The sequence below is a fragment of the Nerophis ophidion genome, linkage group LG05 (genome assembly GCF_033978795.1).
Source record: "Nerophis ophidion isolate RoL-2023_Sa linkage group LG05, RoL_Noph_v1.0, whole genome shotgun sequence".
Classification (NCBI taxonomy): domain Eukaryota; kingdom Metazoa; phylum Chordata; class Actinopteri; order Syngnathiformes; family Syngnathidae; genus Nerophis; species Nerophis ophidion.
In genome coordinates, this window is record NC_084615.1 from 61,301,059 (window position 1) to 61,324,186 (window position 23,128).

The 23,128-nt window shown below is 41.3% G+C and overlaps 1 protein-coding gene across 3 annotated transcripts in view; it reads right to left on the reverse strand.

Moving 5' to 3' along the window:
* gpc3 (glypican 3) overlaps window positions 1–23,128 on the reverse strand; it is a 375,529-nt gene that overhangs the window by 143,001 nt on the left and 209,400 nt on the right. For all 3 annotated transcript variants that reach the window (XM_061901683.1, XM_061901682.1, XM_061901684.1), the window contains exons 4-5: window positions 11,380–11,522; window positions 10,995–11,120 (exon numbers count right to left, since the gene is read on the reverse strand). In XM_061901683.1, coding sequence (XP_061757667.1) covers window positions 10,995–11,120; window positions 11,380–11,522 — 269 coding nt within the window. The remainder of the gene's footprint in view (window positions 1–10,994; window positions 11,121–11,379; window positions 11,523–23,128) is intronic.

Below are 23,128 nucleotides of genomic sequence, written 5' to 3' on the forward strand. Positions count from 1 at the left end.
GTATAACGGATAAACCACAGAATATATACATATATATATATATATATATATATATATATATATATATATATATATATATATATATACACACACACATATATATGCACATATATATACACACATATATATAAAACACACACACACACATATATATATATATATATATATATATATATATATATATATATATATATATATATATATATATATACATATATATATATATATACATATATACACATACACCGTATTTCCTTGAATTGCCATCGGGTATATACTATGCGCCTGCCTTGAATTACTGCCGGGTCAAACTCGTTTCGCAAAATAATTAGCGCATGCTTAGTATTACCGCCGGGTCAAACTCGTCACGTCACGAGTGACACTTCCCCTGTCATCATTTTCAAAATGGAGAAGGCTGATTTCAATAATTTAATATCGCATTAAGGGAAGAATATTAAGAGTTTTTCAGTAGGATGTCAGGTCCAAGCTATTAAATACCGGTATGCTAAAAAGAACAGTAAGCAGCTATGTTTTATTAATATACTGTAGCTGCGTGTGTCAAATATGAGTCGTTAAATGACTCCCGCCTCCTGGTGGTAGAGGGCACTAGTGATCCTTCTTGCAACTACTCTGCTGCAGAAGAATGGCAACAAGTGTCATGATATGTGCTGGGAATGGATATGACGCGGGGGGTGCACGACGGACCTTTTAGGATGTAACACCACTACTCTTATGCTGGCTATGTGAACAACCGGGCTGAAATAAAGCATGTACCAGTCATAAATACCCAGTGTATTATTTATACAATAACACTTCATGGTGGCAGCGGTGGGATAAAGAGATCACCCACAGAGCAGAACGAGAGGTGGAGTTGTCCAAGGATAATTCTGTCGTCGCCCTCACTACACATGAGGAGCCGAGCTAACTGATAGCAGCGGTCTGCACGTCGGGAGCAACCCAAACGAGAGCGCGCTATGGCTATACACTTACCGACCATGAACTGGACCAGCAAGAGTGAGCAGCGTGTGTTTATTTTTTCCTCTCGCCCGGCCTTGTTAACATGGAGGATTACATATCTAAAATAAAACAGTTTTGTAAACTGTACTTTCAATCGAAGCAGGAGGTAATAAAGGAAGATCTCCATCGAAACAGAGAGACTTTTAAAACTGAAGAAAGATAAGGAAGACTTCTATAAACAAGTTATTGATGCTTTTGATCAGAAGGAGCTGCGCATGGACTTCATTTATAAGTAAAGGTAAGACCGTAATAAAGTTTTTTTTATTACATGTGCTTTACATGATGGTATCCTTACATCACACTGAAATTTTTACCGCATGCCCTTGGTAAGTGCCGGAGTGAGAAGAGGTTTTAAAATAATTATCGCATACTTGCCTTTACCGCATGCCTTTGGTAAGCGCCGGAGTGAGAAGACGTTTTAAATTAATTAGCGCCCCGGCAGCAATTTAAGGAAATATGGTGTGTGTGTATATATATATATATATATATATATGTATATATAAATTTGTGTATATTTAAATTGTAAACAATATCATATAAGTCAGTGCTGTTATATGCTACAGTAACTTGCAATTGCACGATCTCACTTTTATTTAACTAAAGCATAATTTCCTTTCTCTAACCAACTCGGCCTTTACGCAAGGGCGTATTTAGTCATTTGGGGGGCCCAAAGCACACCTAGTAATTGTGGCCCCCCACATAACAAAATAACATGATCATTTACTATTTATTGTTAAAAACTACCATGTGAGCTGCATAATAAAGCTTGGCAAGCCGCACAATTAGTATCACTGATCCCAACATTTTTACTACAACAAATAGGAACATCCTTTTACATTTAATATAGTGTAAGTCATTTTTGCAATAATATTATTTTGTTAGCACAGTTGGACCAGATGTGGTGTGTAGCGCTACTATTGTGAATGCCGGAAGTGTGAGATTGTTGGGAAAAAGAGGGTTCTTGATGGTGGTGGCTGTGTTTGAACAAGACAACTGTTTACTCTTGATTAGTGATGCCAGTAACGCGTTTTTAAAATCACCATGTTTTTCAGCAATGAATATTCTAAAGCCGTAATACTTCTAAACCAGTAATCAGATTAAAGTTACTGATCCAAAACCACTTTGCAATACTGTTTTGCATTTTTCCCTAGCTAAAATATATTTGCTTTCTTCTTGCATCCCGGGACTGACGGCATGCAAAAGGAGGCAGGCACGCAAACAGGCATTTCAAACTGCCCCTAAATGTTTAATAAAAACAATGTTATTTTTAAAACAAGTATGTATAGAATTTGTCTCAATTTGAGCAGTTAAAACTGCATCGAAATGTTTCATCTATCATGATGGTTTCAAAATCATCCCCCTACCTTGTCACTCAATGCACCTTTCAAAATAACTGGCATGTTCAGATCGCTTCAGGGAGACCAAAACAAACTTATTGGCGCAGTTGTGTGAAATTTACTTTAAAAAACATTTGTATGCATATATACTCAAGATGAGTTACCTGCAAGTTCCTAGGGCTGTAAATATGAACATGTTTTCATAAAACATATTTTGATGAAGACATTGGTTAAAAAAACACATTGTTAAGTTCAACTTGCTGACATTTTAGTCACGCCCAGTTCAAAAATCCCATCTTTGCCACTGATGTAATACATACTAAGCAGCAAGTAACACAAACATAAAAAACAATGGATTGTAAAGAAAGATGACTACTTTAGCCTAGAAAAAAGCCATTATTTTGACTTCTTGTCATCTAAAGTTAACAAGATTTATGGTCCGTTGTACATTCTGCTGGCAAGAAAATTTTACAAATAAATGTATCTAATTTAGTTAAATTGAACAATAACACTTGTTTTTGCTCTCATTTTTCACAACTCAAAGATCTAAAAATTTTCCTACACACACAAAATACCTATTCCTCTCAAATATTGTTCACAAGTCTGTCTAAATCTGTGTTAGTCAGTATTTCTTCTTTGCTAAGATAATCTATCCCCCCTCACAGGTGTGGTATCTCAAAATGCTGATTAAACAGCATAATTATTGCACAGGTGTTCTTTAGACTGCCCACAATAAAAGGACACTCTGAAATGTGCAGTTTTATCACACAGCACAATGCCACGGATGTCACATGTTTTGGGGAGTGTGCAGCTGGCATGATAACTGCTGGAAATCCACCAGAAATGTTGCCTGTGAATGGAATGTTCAGTTCTCTACCACAAGCCATCTCCAAAGGCGTTTCAGAGAATTTAGCAGTACATCCCATTGGCTTCAAAACAGCAGACCACTTGTAACCACACCAGCCCAAGCCCTCCACATCCAGCATGTGCACCTACGTGATCGTCTGAGACCAGCCACCCGGACAGCTGCTACAACAATTGGTTTGCATAACCAAAAAATGCCTGCACAAACTCTTATAAACCGGCTCTGGGAAGCTCATCTGCATGCACGTTGTCCTCATTGGGGTCTCCAACTGAGTTCCGTTCGTCGTCGTAACCAACTTGAGCGGACAAATGTTCACATTCGATGGCGTCTGGCACGTTGGAGAGCTGTTCTCTTCACAAATCAATCCTGTTTTTTTTTTACTGTTCAAGGCAGGTGGCAGACAGCGTGTGTGGCGTCGTGTGGGAGAGCGGTTTGCTGATGTCAACCTTGTGAAACGAGTGGCCCATGGTGGGGGTGGGGTTATGGTAGGGACAGGCATATGTTATGGACAACGAACGCAAGTGCATTTTATTGATGGCATTTTGAATGCAAAGAGATACTTTGACCAGATTCTAAATGGTAAATGGGTTGTACTTGTAAAGCGCTTTTCTACCTCTTTTTAAGGAGCCCAAAGCGCTTTGACAGTTGTGGAGGGATAGGAGCCAACAGCAGGATAGGACAAACAGTGGTCCTACCAAAGATGGCAGCCAGGAGGCGGAGCATGCAGCGGAGAGGAGAGGCGGGGCACGCTTGGAGCGACGTTGGGGCAATCCGAGTCAGGTGCGTGGATTACACACCTGCTCTCAATCCCTGCATCTTTTCCTGCAGCATAAAAGGGGAGAAGGAGGAACAATCGGGGCAGAAGTAGGGGAACCAGGAGAAAGACCTAAAGAGGGACAACGACTGAGAGCGATCCAACGAGAGCGACGAGGACGCGGCCGACTGAAGGCGAGAGAGGAGAGAGCAGGATCGAAGCAGCTGAAAAGCGATCCGAGCAAAAGGCAAAGCTGTTACTGAAAAATAAAAGCGAGTCAAACCTGCTCAGCGATGTCATTTCTCAATGGTCCATGTATCCCGCACGATGACGGCAGGAAGCCGTTCACAACAGTATTTCCACATTCGCCCATTCACACACACATTCACACACTAACGGTGGGAGCTGCCATGCAAGGCGCTCACCAGGACCCATCAGGAGCAAGGGTGAAGTGTCTTGTCCAAGGACACAAGGGACGTGACTAGGATGTAGAAGGTGGGGATTGAACCAGTAACCCTTAGATTGCTGGCACAGCCACTCTACCAACTTCACCACGCCGTCCCCAAGTCCCATTGTTGTGCCATTCTTCCGAGATGCTGTGGATCGGTCGGTGTACACGGCAGCATGTTCCACTTTCTGCCAATATCCAGCAACTTTGCATAGCCATTGAAGAGGAGTGGACCAACATTCCACAGGCCACAATCAACAACCTGATCAACTCTAAGCGAAGCAGATGTGTTGCACCGTGTGAGGCAAATGGTGGTCACACCAGATACAGACTGCTTTTCTGAACCCCCCCCCCAGACCTCCAATAAAGCAAAACTGCACATTTCAGTTGGGCCTTTTATTGTGGGCGGCCAAAGGCACACCTGAGCAATAATCATGCTGTTTAATCAGCATCTTGATATGCCACACCTGTGAGGTGGGATGGATTTGTGAACAATATTTGAGAGGAATAGGTATACCTAGGCACCTACTCACTGGCCTGGTGGTTAGAGTGTCCGGTAGGTCTCAGGGCGGATCTGAGACCTACCGATCTCAGGTAGGTCATACCAAAGACTAAACTATAAAAATGGGACCCATTGCCTCCCTGCTTGCCACTCCGCATCAAGGGTTGGAATTGGGGGTTAAATCACCATAAATGATTCCCGGGCGCGGCACCGCTGCTGCCCACTGCTCCCCTCACCTCCCAGGGGGTGATCAAGGGTGATGGTTCAAATGCAGAGAATAATTTCGCCACATCTAGTATGTGTGTGACAATCATTGGTACTTTATTTTGTGTATATAGCAAAAGTTTTAGATCTTTGAGTTCAGGTCATAAAAAATGGGAGCAAAAATAAAAGTGTTGTGTTTATATTTTTCTTCAGTATAGTTTACTGGTTAAGTCACTTTTTTAGAAGTGTAATCAGATTACTTTTGCAAAGTAACTGCCGTAAAACACCTTGGACAGTGCTAATAAAACATGATATATTTTTTTTGCCTTATCCTTTTCTCCGCTCCACTTTGATAAATTTGGTTCATTTTCATAAAGTCTGCACATACGATCACGACTGACGGCGATTTGATGTATTTTGGCGACTTGTCCAGGGTGTACACTGCCTTCCGCCCGAATGCAGCTGCAACAGTCTCCAGCACCCCCCACGATCCCAAAAGGGACAAGCGGTAGAAAATGGATGGCTGGATGCAAGAGAAAAAAATGAATAACTGTTTTAAATAGAAGAAAAGTTAAATTAATTTATCGATGTTTATGAGATGTTTGGGGGCAGTTCGGGCCTGGCAACTGCCCTTGTTTGCCTGTTGGTAAGTCTGCCTCTGCCTCTATGTTGCTCAGATAGTAAATGTCTAAAAAGAGCATCTTTCCCTCCATCATTTATCGCTCACACGCATGCGGGGGTTGATATGTAGTGTACGGAGTTGACGCATCCTCACATCTGTTATGCCGTTTATCAGCGTGACGCTGTTTGATGTGCGGAAAAAGGTTGCTCTTCTGATCTTAGCTCCAACTGGGATGGTTAACACGCCTGACAAAAAGCCCCATATTTAACTTGAAGTATTGCAAACATTCAGCACACATCCCCTCCTACCCAGTACGGTCTAAATTTAACTGCATGAAACAAATACGGACAGAAGAAGATCCTATCAGGGATGATAATGGAGGAAGATGGGGAGCAAATTTACAGTTCTTTTGCAGGCACATGGCCTTTGAGGTGACACTGAGGATTGCTTGCCGGGAGGTATTGTAATCTCTCCATCGTTCTCTCCTCTGCAGCCTCCCTACACGTTCCTATCACACCGTTCGGTCCGACTTGTAATCGGCCCCTCAGGACTTCCCTGCCCCTCACCAGCACCTCTTCAAACTGTGTCTCTATCTTCGAGACAGCGTCTCACACCGCGGCTGGCGTCTTGAACAAGAGCTAAAATACAGTAGGATCAAAAGTAAAGAACATAATGTCATGGCTGTCTTGAGATTCCAATACTTTCTACAACTCTTATTTTTTGTGATAGATTGATTGGAGCACATACTTGTTGGTCACAAAAACATTAAGTTTAGTTCTTTTATGAATTTATTTTGGGTCTACTGAAAATGTGACCAAATCTGCTGAGTCAGAAGTATACATACAGCAATGTTAATATTTGGTTACATGTCCTTTGGCAAGTTTCACTGCAATAAGGTGCTTTTGGTAGCCATCCACAAGCTTCTGGTTGAGTTATTGACAAATTGGTGCAGTTTCAGCTAAATGTGTTGGTTTTCTGACATGGACTTGTTTCTTCAGCATTGTCCACACATTTAAGTCACGACTATGGGAAGGCTAATCCAAACCTTGATTCTAGCCTATCTTGCCGATTGTATTGTACCATATGTACCGGCAAGAAATCTGTGTTTAAAGGACTCCCGCTTATTAATGATACCCAGAGCCCAAAAAAAGTCTGCGGGCTATAGAGCGTTTTCCGTTCGGGCTCATGTACTCTGGAATGCCCTCCCGGTAACAGTTCAAGATGCTACCTCAGTAGAAGCATTTAAGTCTCATCTTAAAACTTATTTGTATACTCTGGCCTTTAAATAGACCCCCTTTTTAGACCAGTTGATCTGCCGTTTAATTTCTTTTTCTCCTATGTCCCCCCCTCCCTTGTGAAGGGGGTCCGGTCCGGTGGCCACGGATGAAGTACTGGCTGTCCAAAATCGGGACCCAGGATGGACCGCTCGTCCAGAGTCGAGACCCAAGATGGACCGCTCGCCTGTGTATCGGTTGGGGACATCTCTGCGCTGCTGATCCGCCTCTGCTTGCGATGGTTTCCTGCTGGCTCCACTTTGGATGGGACTCTCGCTATTATATTGGATCCACTTTGGACTTGATTCTCACGGTTACATTAGATCCACTGTGGATTGGACTTTCACAATATCATGTTAGATCCGCTCGACATCCATTGCTTTCGGTCCCCTGGAGGGGGTGAGGGGGGGGGACTGGGTTGCCCACATATGTGGTCCTCTCCAAGGTTTCTCATAGTCATCATGGTCGACGGCCCACTGGGGTGAGTTTTTCCTTGCCCTTATGTGGGCCCTACCGAAGATGTTGTTGTGGTTTGTGCAGCCCTTTGAGGCACTTGTGATTTAGGGCTATATAAATAAACATTGATTGATTGATTGATTGATTGATTGATTGATCGATAGCCTGATTTATCCATTCATTTACCACTTTTGACATGTGTTTGGTGTCATTGTCCAACTGCGTCCAAGAACCAACCTCTGGGCTGATGATTTTAGGGTAGCATAATACTACCACCACCACCATGCTTGACGGTAGGGTGGTGTTCCTGGGATTAAGGGCCTCACCTTTTCTCCTCCAATTATATTGCTGGGTATTGTGGCCAAACAGCAATTTTTTGTTTCATCTGACCACAGAATTTTCCTCCAGATGGTCTTATCTCTGTCCGTGTGATGTCAGATTTGATATGATGGGATGTCTAGTATGTGCTCCAATCACTCTATCACAAAAAAATAAGAGTTGTAGAAATTATTGGAAACTAAAGACAGCCATGACATTATGTTCTTTACAAGTCTATGTAAATTTTGGTCGTGACTGTATCAATATGCAGCACATTTTCCTCTAAAATGTGCCTATGCAACGATTAAACCCTACAAATAAATTTCTATCCCCTCCTGCTCCGGCCCGGCTGCACTAAATGATAATATAAATACATTCAATAAAGTCAAATACAAATAAGGCAACAAGAGATATCCTACACTTCTCTTTTGTAAAGTAAATCTGAACACCCAATATGACCATCTACATCAATTATATGATTTGCCTGAGAAGCTGGACAGGACAAAAAATCCTTCAAAAAAGGTGTATACATTAAAAGCATGTGAGCCGAATTGAAAGTGAAGCAGGGAGTTTGGACATTTAGGGGTCAAAGGGCAGGGTTGATGTGAAAACCAAATTAGGATGTGGCTGATGAATTGGCTGAAGGACAGAATGATGGAACCAGCAATCAACTCAGCAAGAAGAAGGTAAAAACATGTCTTATATTAATAACGTCCCATCAAGCCAAAATGTACTCTCACCCAGCAGGAGTGGAGGGTAGGCCTGTCTTCAGCTCGGAGCAAGCATCCCTTGAGCTCACCTTAATGACGCCACGGGAGAGTATTGTAAATTCATCATTAGAGTAATCAAAGTCTGTTTATCGTATTTGAGCTGCTTTGGGTGTTTAAACGTTTGTTTACACTTAATATGTTAAAAAAGACAATCCGTGGTTGGTCTCCTGCAGCCTGGTTGTATTTTTGTCAATGGACCATAACACATTCAGTTAAACATTTGCATATGTGACATGTACAGTACATTGGTTGGCATGAAAATCTTCAGATTTTTTTCAGGAGAGCCGGTTCTTCTAGCTTTGCTCCCAAAAAAAAAGTTGTCTTTCGACTCCCGATTGGCTCCTCAGATTGCTTACATCCATTAATTAGACAATGTGAAATCATTACATTGGTTGTCAACCTCACGCACTAAACAGCATGAAAACTTTTACGATTTTTTTCACAAGACCCTGTTCTTCTGGCTTTGCTCCCCCAAAAAAAGTTTTGTCTTTCGACTCCCGATTAGCTCCTCAGATTGCTTAAATCGATTAATTAGACAATGTGAAAACATTACTTCAGACTCAAAAACATAAATGTTTATTAGGCAACTAGATGTAATCATTAAGTCAACACGGAACAAAAACTAATACAAGTACAAATACCATCTCAATTAGACAAAAAGGTTTATTCGGTTTGTATTGGTTTAAAATTTCCAAATAGGGCTGCAAAAATGAATCAATTGGGAATAAACTCAAATTTACGTCCTTTTACATTGATTAAGGGCTTCACGGTGGCAGAGGGGTTAGTGCGTCTGCCTCACAATACGAAGGTCCTGCAGTCCTGGGTTCAAATCCAGGCTCGGGATCTTTCTGTGTGGAGTTTGCATGTTCTCCCCGTGAATGCGTGGGTTCCCTCCGGGTACTCCGGCTTCCTCCCACTTCCAAAGACATGCACTTGGGGATAGGTTGATTGGCAACACTAAATTGGCCTTAGTGTGTGAATGTTGTCTGTCTATCTGTGTTGGCCCTGCGATGAGGTGGCGACTTGTCCAGGGTGTACCCCGCCTTCCGCCCGATTGTAGCTGAGATAGGCGCCAGCGCCCCCCGCGACCCCGAAAGGGAATAAGCGGTAGAAAATGGATGGATGGATGGATTTACATTGATTAATCCTTTTATGAATGCAACTAACAAACTTGCGAAATTTGGACTTCATACAGTGCCCGGAACTATAAGCCTTGTTCACACTGCAGGTCAATGATGATATTTTGCCCATATATAACCTGTATCGGATTTTTTCAGGACATTGTGAACAGTCAAATTCAAAATGTTTCAAATCCGTCTAAGGGCGCTTTTGTATGTGGCTTTAAAAATTGTATCAAATGGGACCGCAGTCTAAATGTTCTGGTCGCATTTCTGTAACCAATACGTCAACAAAAAATCAATAAGAGTCATAATTATTCAACAAAATAGACGATTATAAAATAAATAGCTGGCAAATAAGCGGAAAACAGTCCATACCCCAGGGCAGCTGTGGCTACAAATGTAGCTTACTACCATTAACGAATGAATGTGGAGTGAATGAATGATGGGGTTTCAGTTTTCTGTGAAGTGCGTTGAGTGTCTATGAAAACACCATGGATTTAATCCATATTACATTTTCAAAATACAGATTCTGATATTTTTGGAGTGGGTGAGGCTCAGTGGCCTAGTCGTTAGGGGGGCCGCCCTGAGATCTGTAGATCGTGAGTTCAAACCCCATTCGAGTCATACCAAAGACTATAAAAACGGGACCCTTTACCTCCCTGCTTGGCACTCAGCATCAAAGGTTGGAATTGGGGGTTAAACTACCAATTCCGCTGCTGCTCACTGCTCTCCTCACCTCCCAGGGGGTGAACAAGGGGATGGGTCGATTGCAGATGACAAATTTCACCACACCTAGTGTGTGTGACAATCATTGGTACTTTAACTTTAATTTAATGAGAGGGTTATTTGCCACCCCACACAAATCGTTTGCAGACAAACTGAGAAAGTACGTTATAAATATGACTGTGGAGCAAAATGTGCAAAAAATGTGCATTATTATTTAAACCACAAGGAAGTCTGGTAAATGTACAGTGGATCAAAATCATAATAGGTATGATTTAAAAGTAAAACTGCATTATATTATACAGTTTGAATGTCACATCGGATCCTGAGCAAAGCCAAATCAGGTAAACATGATTTTTTTTTTTTTTTTTTTTTTTTAAATACGATAATTTTTAATTTCTGTTAAGATAATTTATCATTTTCATCTGACAGAATGAGTTGTAGACGTCCGGCATCATGCTCTCACCATTTTGGCCGTTTTGAGTGCAACATCCAGGTATAGTGCACTCCATTTTGAATGCCCTTATGCCCTCAAAATGCCTAAATACGGAAGTGCAACTGAGACAAACAGCCAATGACTTACTTGTCCGTCATTTCCTGCCCGTTCCAGCAGAGGGAGTGGTTTGCTGGTGCAGGTTCACGGCTACACAGGGCCTCCCCTAGTCCACTGTAGAAGAAGCTGAATTCCCTCAGACTGGACACAAACTCCCTGAAGAAGGTAAAATGGGAAACTGTCCATCAAATAGACTGGAACAGAAAACAACTGGATGAAATGCCCCCTTGAGAGAGAGAGAAAGTTACAGTCTCTTCTAATTGCTGTTAATTTAGATGCTGTGCTGCAGAGGCCAGTGTGCCCGCTGGGCATTATTACGTTGCTCAGTCAGCATCACTTACCGGTATATATGAAGAAAACCATGAAATAAACTGACTAAAGAACAGTAGAGAGGGACAAAAGAGACAAATCTGACCTGCGGAGCCCCCCCAAGGTCTCATCGGGGTCTGAGGTTGAGTGATGAGAGCTGCTGGCAGCAGGGACAGAAGGATGCTGCAGAGAAGGGGATGCTACAGAGCGGCTGGAGCGCTGTGGAGAATGTCCACACATGCCACTCACCTGCAGAAAAGAGAGAGATGAAAGTCGGTCAGTGGGTGTTTCCACCTCCTCCATACTTGTTCTCACTTGTAGCAGCCGCACCAAAGGAAGCTGATCCGCTGACAGCTTCCTCTGCAAATTGTCATCTGTTTGGGTTTGTTTACTTTGAGAAGGGAAGAAAGTATGGATTTGCATAACAAACAAGTCATTGTGTCTTTCGCCAGACGTTCATGCCTTGCTCGAATTTGTCATCGCGACGCTCCAAAATGCGAGGAGTTAACTAAAAGCTTGTGTTTTGCTACACTCCCTAAATAAATGCTATTGTGTTCTCACATGGGATGTATGTCACAATGAGACACAAGCAGCCGCTCTCTGTCTACAGGAGATAATGGACTTGGCACACTTCATGCAGGTGCTATAAAAATGCAAATTGTTGTTAATGTTTGGTGGTTTAAAGATTTGCGAGGGTTTAATTTACCCTGACGATAACTGGCACAGACTTAATTTTGCCAACTAATGTTAATGGATAATTGTGTCTCGCCGCCCTTAAAATAAAGCGGGCGGAGCAGCAACAGCAGCAGCAAATAACTGAGTTGATCAACACAGGACATCAATGTATACTTGCCAACTCTCCCGGATTTTCCAGGAGACTCCCGAAATCCAGCGCCTTTCCCAAAAACCTCCCGGGACAAATTTTCTCTTGAAAATCTCCCGAAATTCAGGCGGAGCTGGAGGCCACACCCCCTCCAGCTCCAAGCGGACCTGAGTGACGTGTCGACAGTCTGTTTTCACGTCCGCATTCCCACAGTATAAAGAGCGTGTCTGCCCAATGACGTTATAACTGTAGAATGATTGAGGGCGAGTTCTTGGTTTCTTATGTGGGTTTATTGTTAGGCAGTTTCATTAAAGTCCTCCCAGCCCGGTAATAACACACAACAACAGCAGTCATATTTTCATCTGCCGTAAACTCCAATGTTGTGAACTTGTGACACTCTTAAACAGGACAATACTGCCATCTACTGTACATAGAATAGAATATAATGTACTTTATTTAAATCAGCACCACCGTTCGCTCACAATAAACAATGATAATGATAAATAATATAATATATATAATATATTATATATATAATATAGGAATAACATAAATATATTCTACATATATTCTACATTTAAGTGCAGTCAAGGAACATATGCATTATACAGTCTGATGTCTGTCGGTATGAAGGACCTCCTGTGTCGTTCCGTGTTACATTTCGGGAGTCTGAGCCTTCCACTGAACGTGCTCATTCTCTCCACAAGGTCCGAGTGTAGTGGGTTGGAGGTCATGTCCATAATGGCTAGGAGTTTTGCTAGACTTCTTCTCTGCCAGAAAGACTAGCTGTGGTTAGAAAAATAGTGACAGAGAATAGAACAAAGATGGACATTTCAACCCATAACTCAACAATGAGTAGATGAGTGTTGTGTGTGTGTATATATATAATATTTGTTTACTTACTATGGTATGTTATTTATTAATGATTTGTTTGTTCACTGTTCTGTTACAGAGAAGAAGGATATGGATAAAATTGCTATGGTATGAAAAGGGGTAGGATTAAATAAGCTCAGCTTCTTCCTACTCCTTTTCGGACGTGCTGTAATGAAACAACTGGAGATATGTGATGAAAAACATTGTATCGTATGCATGTTATAAATAAAATGAAACTGAACTGAACACTTTTAGAAGCAAACATATGTACATGCACATACACACACTTACTGTATCAATACCATACACAGAACTAGAAAAGCGCTCAGACTGAGGCGTGGACCTCATCCAGGCTCTACTTCTACAGTAGAAAAAAAAAAAAAAGTTGTGAAATCATCCCTAAAAATTCATGACTTGTTCCTTATCCCATTTCTGACAATTTTCTGAGCGATTACTACAAATGTTGGACATAACTTTTAGAAGTGAACAAAACAGATTGAAGGCTCTTGTCACCCTAGTTAGTCATCCACCGTCTTTGACTGTGTGGGCCGCTCATTGTCAACTTTTCACTGGCTAACAAAGCACACACATTACTCTGTATTAATTCCAGTGTGTATACAAAAACATTCTAGTGTTAAAATACAGCTTTTTTGGGGTTAATCTTAAGTGTCTTCTTTGAGAATATTACGACACTTACTAAAAAGGTAGCTTTTTATTTATTCATTAAACAATTGCATTTATTTATAAACATTTTTTGCTTGGTCTCAACAAAAGCAGACAAATCCCCTCCATCTCCCTTCTCTTTCTCTGCTTTGCCTCCTCATCTCGTCTTGTCTCGTGTCAACTTTTTTGCAGCCTCTTTCTGCACTGTTCTCCAAATCTATTACATGGAATTGATTGACTGGTCTCTCAACGCAATTGACAAAGATTTTCTCCACGAGAAGCTCAGGTTTGGGGGGAACTTGCCTGTCTTGATGGAACATCTGCTGCTGGATACACCATGGACAAGTGGAAGAAGTAGAGGGTCGCGTGCCTGGTAATTCTTTCAATGTTTTCTACCTATTCAGAACATCTGATTAGATGGAGTGTCGCCGTGGTGTATTGACAAATTCAGAAAAGGAGGGCAGCCATTCAAGGTACCCAGAATCTGCCAATCATGAGTGATGGGATGTGCAGGGTTTTAAGCCCTTAGACCAGGGGTCACCAACGCGGTGCCCGCGGGCACCAGGTAGCCCGTCAGAACCAGATGAGTCGCCTGCTGGCTTGTTCTAAAAATAGCTCAAATAGCAGCATTTACCACTGAGCTGCCTCTATTTTTTTAATTGTATTTATTTACTACCAAGCTGGTCTCGCTTTGCTCGACATTTTTCATTCTACGAGAGACAAAACTCAAATAAATTTGAAAATCCAAGAAAATATTTTAAAAACTTGGTCTTCACTTCTTTAAATAAATTCATTTATTTGATTTACTTTGCTTCTTATAACTTTCAGAAAGACAATTTTAGAGAAAAAAATACAACCTTAAAAATTATTTTAGGATTTTTAAACACATATACCTTTTTACCCTTTAAATTCCTTCCTCTTCTTTCCTGACAATTTAAATCAATGTTCAAGTAAATTTAGTATTTTTATTGTAAAGAATAAAAAATACATTTTAATTAAATTCTTCATTTTAGCTTCTGTTTTTTCGACGAAGAATATTTGTGAAATATTTCTTCAAACTTATGATTACAATTCCCCAAAAATCTGGCAAATCTAGAAAATCTGTAGAATCAAATTTAACTCTTATTTCAAAGTCTTTTGAATTTCTTTTAAAATTTTTGTTCTGGAAAATCTAGAAGAAATAATGATTAGTCTTTGTATATATGTAATATAGCTTGGTGGAATTTGTTATATATTCTAACAAAGTGCAGATTTAAAAAATGTCATCCAAATTCTAAAATTAATCTTACTCAGGAAAAATTACCAAAGATGTTCCATAAATTATTTTTTTAATTTTTTCAAAAAGATTCAAATGAGCTAGTTTTATTAATAATAACATAGAGTTAAAAGTAAATTGAGCAAATTGGCTATTTCTGGCAATTTATTTAAGTGTGTATCAAACTGGTAGCCCTTCGCATTAATCATTACCCAACAAGTAGCTCTTGGTTTCAAAAAGGTTGGTGACCCCTACCTTCGATAATGGCAGTTTCTGAACCAAAGCTCAAACTGGATAACATCTCAGAGAAGCTTTCTGCTTCTGCAAGGCGAAATTATGACCAATTTGAGGGCTAGGAACTAACAATTAGAGTAGACAAGCATTGGAATTTATCTACTAACCATAAACCAGTCCTTCTCAAATAATGGGAGGGGGGTTGTACACATGCTTTTTTTTGCCCTACCAGGAAATTATAAAGTGTATGTAGCACTTAACTTCACTGTAACCCCTGTGGGGGACAAGGAAAAAACGGTGTGTTGTCTCTTTTAATGTTAAGAAGCTTACAATGTTATGCAGAGGTATAGTTATTACAATTTTATAGACAAATTATACTCACGGTGGAGAGTGGGGGGAGGCGTCAAGGAAAATATCTGAGAAGCATAAACAACCCCCCAAACCCCTCACTGGCAGCTATAAATAAGGTTCAGAGAAGGCAAAATTTAGGTGTGTTGATACATTTTTATTTTTTTAAGTTTCGTTTTTTTTTTTAGTTTAGTTTATTATTTCTTCAGTCAGTGGTCAACAAAATAAACAAACAGTTTTATATAAACAGTTGTACATTCATAATTTGACAATGTTACAGACCGAAAGGGTTTAGGCTGAAGATGAGCACTTATTTCGCCTAACCCTAAAAACAATCTCAAATACAAGATGAGCTTCCTAGAAATATAAAATGTTCTTTACACAACATAAACACTGTTCAAATATATACACAGTAAAGACATGTGAAGTACCCCTCTACACGTTTTAGTTAAACATTTGTACCATCCGTCCATCCATTTTCTACCGCTTATTCCCTTTTGGGGTCGCGGAGGGCGCTGGTGCCTATCTCAGCTACAATCGGGCGGAAGGCGGGGTACACCTTGGACAAGTCGCCACCTCATCGCAGGGCCAACACAGATAGACAGACAACATTCACACTCACATTCACACACTAGGGCCAATTTAGTGTTGCCAATCAACCTATCCCCAGGTGTATGTCTTTGGAAGTGGGAGGAAGACGGAGTACCTGCAGGGAACAAAGCATTCACGGGGAGAACATGCAAACTCCACACAGAAAGATCCCGAGCCTGGGATTGAACCCAGGACTGCAGGACCTTCGTATTGTGAGGCAGACGCACTAACCCCTCTTCCACCGTGAAGCCCACATTTGTACCAATAATATACTATATAAAAACAGCTAGACTTCCATTATTATTTATATCCCACATTTAGTTTTGCAATTAACATTGATCATAAGATTAACTACTGTGTTGATTCAAGAGTGATACATTTTTCTAAGACATTGGTCTGGCAGTGTTTTTTAAATGTGTGAATGGAACTGGAACATTTGAAAAAAAAATCAAACACAATCAAATTGAGGTGTTTACATGTGTTGTAGAAAGCTTTTTTTGAGGTGCATGTAAATGTGCAGAGTTATCCATAAATGGATGTCCCCAAAACAGGAGTAATACCCAAAACACACACACATACAGTACGTGTACATCCTCTTTGCTACATCTTCCTCTCATGTAATTGTCCCCGCTGTGCTGTGCCTGCAGCGAATGCTGCTCCCCCCGCAGGCCATGATTAATGTGATTGGAGCGTTCTTCGGTTTTGTTGGCGCTTTTCTTCAGAAGCCACAGGGGGGGATTTGTGTGCACCGGGGAGGCACCGATTCAGCACAAACGCCCTTCCATCCGCCCAAGCCGATTGTTTCTGGAGTCTTCAAGGAAGGGGCACATCGGTGGGATATTAATATCACGTGGGGATGGGCTAACACAACCAACAGGGTAGCCTGCTGATAAGGCTTTCCTCAGTGTGAGTGCTCACAAATACCTGCGCAGTTTTTTATCTTCATTGAGCAGCCTGCTTCACAGAAGGAGGGACCACTGGTCCACCGGTAACAAAACACACAAACACGTCTTACGGGCCGCCGTGTGAGTGCATACTTGCAACTTGCTTTACGTCAAATGTGACGTAAAGCTCTAATTTTATTCAAACACTGATTTCAAATTAGAATTTCACAATCTCGTCATAACATGAAGTTGGTAGTGAGCAGTTTCAGGAGGCGATGATAGTGCCACAAGCTGCATGGGACATATATAATATATTTACACTCAGTGACGCTTTTTGATATGGACAAAGGGGCGCCACAAGGATAAGAGGGGACAAAAATAATCGTATGTATTTGTTGTCATCTGTTTAACCGAAACTATCCCATAACCCTGGAGGGTCGTTGGGGCACCACAGACGATCTGTTGACCAGCTCTCTCCATCCCTCCCTGTCATCAGCAGCTCTCATTGCCTAAGGGAGTTTCAGGTGAGTCCATTCTCCGATGTTATCTTCGAATCTTTTCTTTTGTCTCCCTCGTCGCGTGTCACCTAGTACGGTGCCTTGCAGGATGGTTTTTGCAAGGCCTGAGGATCTGGTGATGTGTCTGTACCACCTCAGTTTCCACTTTATGACCGTGGTGAGAAGGTCATCATGTGGAAGCCGATGGCTTGGCTGATCTTTTGCCGGACTTCTTCGTTTGTGACATGTTGGGTGTAGGAGATACCCATGAGTCTTCTGTAGTTCCAGATTATTTCATATTTTCTTTTTACTCGGATTTTTAACCATATTGGTTTCCATGGACAAGTGCGGCAAAAACATGATCAAAATAATATTTTTACATGTCTATGCGTGGAAATGGGCTCTGTCACACCAAGAGGGGTGGCATATCGAGTCTGACGATGAGGACGTTTCAAGTGCTCTTAGTTATCTACCAATTACTGCAAAAATAATAGATATTATGGAAAATGACAACCATTTTCAGGAACAAAATATACATAAAGAGAACTTGTTATTGAAATGTCGGTCATCTGGACCTCGTGGGTTCTTTAGGAGGACACACGAGTTGTGTTAGAAATGCTCTTTGTGTTCTAACATTCTGATAAATGATCAAGCGCAGCAAACCAAGCTGTTTTCTCAGTGGAGGAACAATTTGGAGTTGACGGGATTTGTCTGGATGCTTTGTGTGCACGCCAGCAAGACAAAAGCGCATCACAGACAGAAGAACGTGTATATGTCAGTGACACACAAAGATGTGACATTAAAGCTCGCTGCACAACAACACGCAATCTTCTACGGTCCCGGACAGATCCATCATCTTTGTGTCACAGCCGACTTCCAGTCTTCATTTCAGCCGAGGGGCGGTTGGGTGATGAATGTCTCTTCTTCACTTTTCTGTCCTTGGTCCTCTTGGGTTCACCCCCACCCACCAGTCTTCTATTCTGTCCATGTCTTTGTCGCTCCTTTGCTCCTCTCAAACTCCAGAGCAACTGCTAAAAATAGAGCTTCATAAATCATGCATTTTCACTCACAGTAGAGCATATAAGCGGCAGAAAAAGAGGGAATGAAGGCGATGTAATGTAGAGATGTACAGACGGAGGTGGAGGACATCAAACTCCGGGAGGAAGATAGGAAGTTGACGGCGGGATAGATTGGCGCTGCGGGGGCTCTTGGCTGCCCTCTCCTTTCTCTCTGAACATGCTTTGAGTCATGCTGGAGTTGTGCGATTGGAAGAAATGAACAGAAAAAGGCCGTAGAGAAGACTGTCTGACTCATGAGTGGTCACCAGGCCGGCGGAGTACGTGTTTAAACTGTAATGCATCTCTTCAACTGTGCTCAGTCAATCTGTCCATCACTGTGGGAAACCGCTCTGAGAACGTCCCTGGAGGGGAGGTTAAGTGAGAGACTGTGTGGCTGTACTGCTTGAAATCACATGAAACCACATCTCTACAAGCCAGACTGACAGGATCCTTTCCCAAGCCCTGAAAATATTGAAGTTAGAGATGTCCGATAAAATTGGACTGCGGATATTATTGGCAGAGAAATGGGGCAGCACGGTGGAAGAGGGGTTAGTGCGTATGCCTCACAATACGAAGGTCCTGAGTAGTCCTGGGTTCAATCCCGAGTTCGGGATCTTTCTGTGTGGAGTTTGCATGTTCTCCCCGTGACTGCATGGGTTCCCTCCGGGTACTCCGGCTTCCTCCCACTTCCAAAGACATGCACCTGGGGATAGGTTGATTGGCAACACTAAATTGGCCCTAGTGTGTAAATGTGAGTGTGAATGTTGTCTGTCTATCTGTGTTGGCCCTGCGATGAGGTGGCAACTTGTCCAGGGTGTACCCCACCTTCCGCCCGAATGTAGCTGAGATAGGCACCAGCGCCCCCCGCGACCCCAAAAGTAATAAGCGGTAGAAAATGGATGGATGGAACTTATTTAAAATGTAATATCGGAAATGATCTGAATTGGTTTTAAAATTATCGTTATCGGTTTCAAAAAGTAAAACTTATGACTTTTTAAAACGCCGATGTGTACACGGACGTAGGGAGAAGTACAGAGCGCCAATAAACCTTAAAAGGCACTTTAATATCTACGGCCTTTCGCACACAGAAGTGAATGAAAAGCATACTTGGTCAACAGCCATAAGGTCACACTGAGGGTGGCCGTATAAACAAATTTAACACTGTTACAAATATGCGCCACACTGCAAACCCACACCAAACAAGAATGACAAACATGTCAGGAGAACATCCGCACCATAACACAACATAAACACAATAGAACAAACACCCAGAACCCCTTGCAGCACTAACTCTTCCAGGACGCTACAATACACCCCCCCCGCTTTATTCCCCCGCCCCCCAACTTCAACCCCGCCCACTTCAACCTCCTCATGCTCTCGCAGGGACAACCTTGGTACATTGTTTAATGCATCCAGCGGGGTATCACAACAAAATGAGGCATAATAATAATGTGTTAATTCCACAACTGTATATATCGGTATCGGTTGATATCGGTATCGGTAATTAACAGTAGGACAATATCGGAATATCGGATATCGGCAAAAAAGTCTTTATCGGACATCTCTAATTGAAGTACCTGTTCCCCTAACTCCAAGATGCATGCTGGTCAAAGTCGGTATTTAGATGGAGCATATTTTGCATACAGTATGTTGTATCTAACGATCATTTGATGACTTGTTAGAAGCCTATACTGGCTCACCTGCACTGGCTTCCTGTGCACTTAAGATGCGACTTTAAGGTTTTACTACTTGTGTATAAAACACTAAACGGTCTAGCTCCATCCAATCTTGCCGATTGAAATGTACCATATGTCCCGGACAGAAATCTGCGTTCTAAGAACTCCGGCTTACTAGTGATTCCCAGAGCCTAAAAAAAGTCTGCGGGCTATAGAGCGTTTTCTATTCGGGCTCCAGTACTCTGGAATGCCCTACCGGTAACTGTTGGACATACTACCTAAGTAGAATCATTTAAGTCTCATCTTAAAACTCATTTGTATACGCTAGCCTTTAAATAGACCCCCCTTTTAGACCAGTTGATCTGCCATTTCTTTTCTGCCCCCTTCTCCTGCGTGGAGAGGTTATTAGATGACCACAGATAAGGGCTAGCTGTTCAAAGTCGGCACCCGGGGTGGACCACTCATCTGTGCATCAGTTGGGGACTTCTCTGCGCTGCTGACTTGTCTCCACTCAAGAGGACCCCCTGCTGGCCCCACTATGGACTGGACTCTCACACTATTAAGTAGATCCACTAGAGGTCCATTGCACTGGTCATCTAGGGCAGTGGTTCTCAATTGGGGATACGCGAACGCAAATTAATTTTTTTTTAAATATTCTAAAAATAGCAACAATGCAAAAATGCTTTACAAATATATGTATTGAATAATACTTCAATAAACAATGAATGTAAGTTCATAAACTGTGAAAACAACTGCAACAATGCAATACTCAGTGTTGACAGCTAGATTTTTTTCATAAATATTGATGTTAAAGATTTATTTTTTTGTGAAGAAATGCTTAAAATTAAGTTCATGAATCCAGATGGATCTGTATTACAATTCCCAAAGAGGGCACTTTAAGTTGATGATTACTTCAATGTGTAGAAATCTTTATTTATAATTGAATCCATTCTTTATTTTTTTCAATAAGTTTTTAGTTTTTATATATATATATTTTTTCCAACTAGTTCAAGAAAGACCACTACAAATGAGAAATATTTTGCACTGTTATACAATTTAATGAATCAGAAACTGATGACATAGTCGTGTATTTTACTTCTTTATCTCTTTTTTTCAACCAAAAATGTTTTGCTCTGATTAGGGGGTACTTGAATTAAACAAATGTTCACAGGGGGTACATCACTGAAAAAAGGTTGAGAAACACAGATCTAGGGGCCGGGGGGGTTCCTCACATCTGCGGTCCCCTCCAAGGTTTCGCATTGTATCCCATTGGGTTGAGTTTATTCTTGCCCTGATGTGGGATCTGAGCTGAGGATGTTTGTGGCTTGTGCAGTCCTTTGAGACGCTTGTGATTAAGGGCTATATAAATGAACTTTGATTAATTGACTGAATTTCATCTTTAACAACTTTTAAGACCAAAAAATATACATTTAAAAATGTTTTCCTACCTGATATTCAAGTACCATATCATGAGGTTGGTGTGTTATTAGCTTATCACTGCCTTTATTTCTATACTGCTCTTAATCCTTGTGAACAGTAGAATTTCATCGTGCCAACGGTCTCAGTTGATCGCCTTTCTTGAAAATGGTAATCAAAAATGTTTTCCTATTTTTTGGTTGTTTCTAGGGAGCGAAAGACCTACCACCTCACAGTCACTGCTCATCTGTTCTCATATTTCACAAACATATGTGGAGTTATCAATCAAAACAGTTTAGGTGTGGCCAGGCTAAGACTAAGCGGAATCCAAGTGTATTTTAAGGAGGAGCTATGAAGATGTTTTATTTCTTTTCTGACTTATACATTTTGTTACCATGTTGCATGCTTTTGTTAAACAATGCCGAAGGTTCATGCGTTCGGGCGGGAGCTTACACAGTTTTGAATGCCTCTGTTTGCGATGTTTTGGAGTATTTCTGAACAGTGGCGAATGATGTCCCAGATTGACGTATGTACTTATAAAGGCATTTTTAGTAGGCAGCGCTCCTCTCCCTCTGCGTCACAGATGAAAGAGTTTGTAAAGGCTGTGTGTTTGTTGTCCTCCCATTTTCTTGGATGTCTATAAAATAAATACTTAGTGTTTTTTTGTCTTTACGACGTTTCACACGGGACTATTTTGTACAGGCAGCATAGCTCGGTTGGTAGAGTGGCCGTGCCAGCAATTCGAGGGTTGCAGGTTCGATTCCCGCTCCCGCCACCCTAGTCACTGCAGTTGTGTCCTTGGGCAAGACACTTTACCCACCTGCTCCCAGTGCCAGCCACACTGGTTCAAATGTAACTTAGATATTGGGTTTCACTATGTAAAGTGCTTTGAGTCACTCGAGAAAAGCGCTATATAAATATAATTCACTTCACTTCACTACAGCTGGACAAGTACGAAAATGGATTAGCCGCTAAACTCTGACATAAAACAGATGGCGACATCACGACTTGATTTGAGGAAACACGAGAAGGTAAGACAACATATTACAGTATTTGGGCATAGCAACCCTAACAGGCATCAGGCAGTGACACAAATGTTGCTAAAATAGTTTTTTTATGAACTCTCTATCGATTGGACAGTGGGCCGGTGTTTCTAATGTTGTGACCAGGTGAATCTATATAATGCTTATGACAGGTTTTTTTTTTTACCATGTTTTGAGCAAAAAGTGTGCTGATGTTTGTCTTCAAAATATATAATTAATAGTGTTCATTGTCAAAAGATACATTCTGATACTTTTTGGGGCGCGGTTTAATTTGCAATCTGGGAATGCCTCCAAACACAAACATCTTGCAGACACATACAGAGAATGGGTTATAAAAGCAAATGTGTGCAGAATTTACACAACATTTACCCCAAAGCATATCCAATATATATAATCTAGATCACATGGAAGTGTTTTTAATATAGATTGAAATCATCTTGGGTACCCATTTAGATTTTCTGACTTTAGTGCCCTATTATCCAAAATCATATTGA